We start from the raw sequence: 6,465 nt of genomic DNA, 5'->3' as shown, positions 1-6,465 counted from the left end.
AAACTTCTTATAGGCCACAAAAGTTTTGGATCAAACTGATATTTTGTGGTTCCTTCATCCATCTCTTTGTGACCTTATCAACAGGTTGTATGGAAAATAAACATTCCGGTGGCCCCAAAGAAATTTTTAATGGTGGATATTCATTCACCACTCTTTCCGGTGGTGTGATCCATCTTAGATTTGAATCTGCTTAATATTTTGTAACATGTTCTAAAATGACATTTCAAAACGGATGTACGGTGTGGATGTAAGGATTATACTTTATGAAGGGCCCCACAGGCAGCGATCCACCCACCTAAGTGGTTCCGGGGATCCACCGAAGCCGCGTACTCTTCCTACAGTACACGTGGCAGAACGATGAATTAATCAAATCCGTCCAGTTGCCTATACTACACATGGACCAGATAATCCTATCCTTCAGGTTGGTGGCAATCAAAGAGACGGTAGACAACGAATTGGAGTAAACTGAAGGAAAGTGATGTGATGGGATCTCAGCATCTTTGAAATATAAGCCATCCGTTATAGGGCATAGGAGATGCACGGCACTGATTAGACCCGGATTCGGTAGTGATCCCAGTACGGACTCAGTACTGGTCGGTGCTGTGGGCCCCACCATGATGTATGTGTTTATCCATGCCGTCCATCCATTTTTTTTCAGCTCATTTTAGGGCATTAGCGAGGCAGATCGAAATGTGACGTGGACCACACTACAGGAAAGGTTGGTGATTGAACGCCTACGATTAAAAGCTTTTTGGGACCACGAAAGTTTTGGATGAAGCTGATATTTATTGTTTTCCCTTAATCCAGGTGGAAACGGATTGGCTACTCCCTCGGTGATCCGTGGGCCCCGCCATGATGTACATGTTTCATCCATGCTGTTCATATATTTTAATAGATCATTCTATGATATGAGACAAAAAATGAGGTATATCACAATCTCAAGTGGACCACGTTACAGGAAAAAGTGTTGAATAAACGTGGACCATTAAAAACTTTTTGACGGCCATAAAAGTTTTGGATCAAGCTGATATTTGTTTTTTTTTTTTTTCCCTTCATCTGGACCTGTACGACGTAATCAACAGATTGGATGTCAAAGAAACAGTATAGTGGGCCTTAGGACGATTTTAATGGTGGATATCCAATCACTATTTTTTCTTGTGGTGTGGACCACCTGAGATTTATATCCCTCTCATTTTTGGGCTAAAATCCTAAAATGATCTTTAAAAATGGATGAACGGAATGGATGAAACACATACATTATGGTGGGGCTCACAAAGAACCGACCATCAGCCAGGGCGCTGGTTGCAGGGGGAGTAGCCAATCCGTTTCCAATCCAGGTCTGTGTGAGTCGTGACCCAATGAACAGGTTGTATGGAAAATAAACATCGCAGTGGGCCATAAGAAGTTTTTAACGGTGGGCATTCAATCACCACTATTTCCTGTATTGGGGTCCACTGAGATTTGGATCTGCCCCCTATAATGAGCTGAAAAAATGGATGAACGGCATCGATAAAACACATACATCATGGTGGGCCCCACAGCATCGATCAGTAACGAGACCTCAGTACAGGACGGGTCGCTACCGAATCCGAATCCGCACCGATTGATACATGACCCTGCCACGTCTGCTATACTCCGGGTTTTACGGTTCTACCGTATCATCTCCGAATACAGAATAGAATGCAGTGTAACAAACATACGGTGGTCCACCCAGATTATAACTTCCAATATTTCATGTATATTATAAATCCAAACCGTTAAATAGGTAGGTTCCGTCATAAGGATCACATGATACAAAAATAGACCACATTAACTTCTCTAAGAAACATATTTATACTTTAAATTTATCAATGGATATATATTTTTTATACAGAGTGGTCCATTTGATGAGTATCTGATCTGAATTTTGTTGTAGGAAATCCCCATAGTGTGTAAAACCTATTGGAAGGGTTGGATTCCAAATGCACTGAATATATTAGAGGTTGTGATCTGAGTGGACTATTACTTGTGGTCCAACCGATTGGAGGAGAAACCTCCTTATAATACAATATCAGTGTAAGTTGGAATGACCAGAAAAATAAAAAGACAAAGATGCACATGTGTGTATGGTACAAGTGGGTGTCTGGTAGACGTAGGTGCGTATGCGTGTGTATTGATAGGTATGTTGCATGTGATTACAACAAGTCTACGTAGATATTCTCTTGGAGACGGATGGCGTATTGGGTTGGGAATGTTCAGACCAACCACCACAAGAAAACACTGTAAAATGAGAAAAGGAAAGAGAGCAACCCCCAGCTGTGATTTCATGTCTTTTTCTCCTATTTTCTCAACTGGGCCTTGGTTTCTGGGCCTCTCTCTCTCTCTCTCTCTCTCTCTCTCTCTCTCTCTCGTTGTTGTTGCACTTCTCTCCTGTTTTGTGATGGGGCTCCTACACCTATGCCTGAGGCCGTTCTGTTTTCGGGTTTTCCTTCTTTGTCATGGTGGTGGGCCTCTGCAGTTGCTGTCCTTTTGATCAGAGAGAGAGAGAGAGAGAGAGAGAGAGTAGTAGATATGGTGGCATTCAATTACTGACTATTAGGACACTGTCTAGATTGCCTGATTGCTCTTTACCTCCACCCGTCCATTTATTGCAATGGAAAGACTGATACACCTCGAGAGCACCTGAAATTGTGCTCTAAGGGATGCTGGATATGTGTACTGGGATTGTAAATAGTCAACAGATGGGTCTTAGATGGATAGGGCATGTGAAGAAAATCACACCATCAGTTTAATTACAGCCATTTGATCATTGGAGTTTTGCCTGATGAATGTGATCATCAATGTTGCTATGAACAGTCAGCATTGCCCGAGTTAGGTGAATTTTTTCCAAGAAGACTATCCATGATGAGACCCACCTGATGAGCGGTTCTGATTACAGTACACATTCTCTTAAGATCTATCTAAAGGAGCACATTTACATGTGGTCTTGAGGTGTACTCCACCAGTTCTCAATACTTCTCTCTCTCCCTCCTCCCTCTCTATATATATCTAGTTATCCACCTCACAAATGCCATTACCCACCTGAAGAAAGAAACTAACACCTCTCTCTTTCTCTCTCTCCTTTTTTTCCTTTCATCAATCACCCATCACAAATGGGCCACAAGCATCTCTATCTTCTCCTTGCATTCCTCCTAGTAAGCTCCACCCAAGTCAGATTCATGGCAGAAGGTAAGTGGGCCCCACTTGAAGTTTGGAGAGCTTCCTTTAAAAGTTCAAATTCTAGTCAAATTCATTCTTGTTTTGCTACTACAGGTAGTATAATCTCAAGGTTCCTTCAAGTCATCAATGTAAGATCTCAATAACAAACTCCTCTCTTGCCCACTTCTTTTCATCTTTTATTTATTTTTCATCTTCCATACATGTTGCACACATGGACATAGATCCAGACCGTCTGAACTGTAGATCCCGCTACGGATGGATGATTAAATGAAAATCACATTGATTGGATGATCCTAACCATCCAATAGGTGGCTATCAAATGGACCAGTTAAACTTAGATGGTCAGCAATATAAACTTTCTAGGAGAAAATATGGTTAATATTATCTGGCCAGTGTGATTTTTTAGTCTGTCCCAACGATTTGGACGGCCCGGATTGCCTGAATGGATGAATCACCACCACTTTGAAAAATGGTGGTGAACTATCTTCCTAGTCTAGTCCATGTTTATCTTATTGAAAATTTGAAAATGGGGTATTGGTTTGTGTTGAATTTAAAGATGGGAGATGAAGATAAGGTATTTGTAAGGGCTCGGATCGGATCGAGGCCACCGAGCTGTGAAAGGAGGTGCAGTTCATGTGGTCATTGTGAGGCAGTTCAAATGCCAGCGGTCCCGCAAGATGGAAATGGAAGAAGACACTCTTCTAAGGTCACTACAATCAGTTCAAGAGCTGCAGACACTTCCAACTACAAGCCCATGAACTGGAAATGCAAATGTGGGGACATGATATTCAATCCATGACTGAGGAAAGAAAAAAGAAAGAAGAGATCATTTGAATTGTATTGTATAATGGCGATACTTGAACATGAGCAGTCTCTCTCTCTCTCTCTCTCTCTCTCTCTCTCTCTCTCTCTCTCTCTCTCACGGTGACTGTTTGGTTTTGGAGTTGTTTGGCTTTCATTTTCATTACCTATGTAATCTCACTATCTTGCTTTATTTCATGTACATATGTATCAACATCGAAAAGGGTAACATGCTTATCTTTTGTGCTTGTTTGTTTGTTTGTTTCTTGAATTTTTTAATGTCTAGCCGGTTTTGAGCTTTTCATGTCCATGTACTGGGATGTGTGTGTGTGTGTGTGTGTGTGTGAGAGAGAGAGAGAGAGAGAGAGAAAAGAGCCTGTACAGAGATTATCTATTTGTTTACGATCGTTCTAATTATTGTCTATTTAATGAAGAGAAATGATATTGTGGAGCCGCATGTATTATAACATGATGGGGCCACCTTCTACTGCCCACGTGGAAAGGTAGACGAAGAATCATGACCATCCAAATAGGAGGATCCTAGCCACCCGTTTCTCTCCCTATTCCCCCTCTGAATTGCAACCGTTAACACCTTTTGCATTCCACCCGTCATTTCAAAGGCCACCAATGGAATTCCTTGGAGTGTTGCTTTTGTTTTAATCATAGACCATCCATTGAAGAGTCCCCAATGTGTATGGTGTCGATCCACCGTTTGCGTACGACGTACATGAAAGGGTGGCTGTTTCATAACGTACAGATATCAAGGGAAGCGTACTCGCGACTGCACTCACACTTTTCTAATCCGGCACACATGTACTAGATCCAAGCCGTTCATCAGGAGCGCCATCCACCTAGTTTTAGATGGTAAAAATTAGGCCAGTCCATATCTGATAGGCTACACATGGATACTGATCAATGCAGAACGCTGGTCAATGTCTCTTGACCATCCATTTCTTTTATATTCGTGTGGCCCACCTGATGAGCAGCCAACAATCTACATTGCTTAGCCCCCGCATCGAGCCGATTGAAAATCACACACGTGGGACAAAATGGAATCTGTGAGAGGACGGGTACCGTACAAGTGCACGGGCCTCTAGAAATAAGTGCAGACAAAACACATGCAGAATTCGATACTCTGGGAGAGTGTGAAAGATGATAATCTGGCAGGGTGCGTGTGGATTGGGAATGATTCACAGGCAATTATAATTGCATCAGTGTAAAACTATCCAAGGAGATTTAGATTCTGGAATGCACTGATTACTGGCGTTGGAAGGTTGGTGGAACAGACAGTGACAAGGCTTTCTTGGCCTTGATTTCGAGTTAGCCAAATAGAGACAAGGCAGCTAGCATAAATTACGCATTGAAATCCTCCCATCCAGATATTCTTAGCTGATTTTCGAGTCTAGCTATTCTAATATTTGTATGGGCAATGCCATTTGTAGCCCATAATTCTTGCATTCTTTCACTTAAATCACTAGTTACATTAAAATATATGTACTACACTTTTTATATATATTAGGAGTTCAAAATTTTACGAGATATTTTTAATGGAATGTGAGCGGTACTCTAAGTAGTTTGCTCCATTAAAATTATCTGACTTCAACAACTGTCCCTGTATTTATTGAAGTGGGACCATGCATGATCATAGATACAGGACTCTCAACAACATGGATTTTGATAGCATGAGTGTGTGGTATAGAAATCTCATGTCAAGTGTGAACTACAATGCAGACTTTCAACGGTTCGACTATCTCTATCAAGAAATTACCTTATACCTCAATAAAAGTATAACACCCTAGAAAATTTCATATTAAAACTCTACTATGTCTATAACCGGAATTGTTGGAGGACCGCACTAGTCCAGCTATATGGCCAAAGCTATATGGCCAAATCATGCGATTGGCGGATTAGGTATAATTAGAGTCAAATAGCTATTTCTACAAAATTATGAATGGTTAGCGTCGCGAACTTAGCTAATATTGGCATTAACTAAGACCCATGAGAACTTTCGAGAATTAACTCCCCTTGAAAATGCCTCGATTAGCCATATTAGATTTAGACCGCATGTTGGGGATCCGCTAGAATTGAAACTATAGGATAACGTCCGCTTGACCATGTTGGATGTCCATCGCGGATATCGAGCCAAAATAGTGTTTAGAACTGCTCAACTTTGACTGCAAGCCAATTGCTTGTAATTTGCAAATGTCTTAGGTAATAACCTGGGATTTAAGTGAAATTAGCCCCTTTACTCTTTCGCGAAGTTGTTGCTTTCAAATTGCTGGTCTATGGTCAAACTCAGCGTGCCGACTAAAGACATTTCCCCACACATATCCGTATAATCGCAGCCTCATCAATTATCGGTGACCATCGATTTAAGTTAGGGCCTTCAAGGTTGATCGGCACGCCCAAATATCGGATGGATGTGTCCAATTACAGATCTCTTAGTGGGACACCTATCCCTCTACT

At 41.5% G+C, this 6,465-nt stretch overlaps 1 protein-coding gene across 1 annotated transcript; it reads left to right on the top strand.

Annotated features, from left to right (window-relative positions):
• Positions 1-2,930: 2,930 nt before the first annotated feature.
• LOC131218255 (EPIDERMAL PATTERNING FACTOR-like protein 2) lies at positions 2,931-4,247 on the top strand. The gene is made up of 3 exons (XM_058212932.1): positions 2,931-3,207; positions 3,292-3,326; positions 3,755-4,247. The coding sequence occupies exons 1-3, from the start codon at positions 3,132-3,134 to the stop codon at positions 3,995-3,997; spliced, it is 354 nt and encodes a 117-aa protein (XP_058068915.1). The 5' UTR covers positions 2,931-3,131; the 3' UTR covers positions 3,998-4,247.
• Positions 4,248-6,465: the final 2,218 nt, after the last annotated feature.

Source organism: Magnolia sinica, chromosome 11, assembly GCF_029962835.1.
Source record: "Magnolia sinica isolate HGM2019 chromosome 11, MsV1, whole genome shotgun sequence".
NCBI classification, from domain to species: Eukaryota; Viridiplantae; Streptophyta; class Magnoliopsida; order Magnoliales; family Magnoliaceae; genus Magnolia; species Magnolia sinica.
Note: the sequence above shows the minus strand (reverse complement) of the source record. Positions and strands in the feature narration are given on the sequence as shown.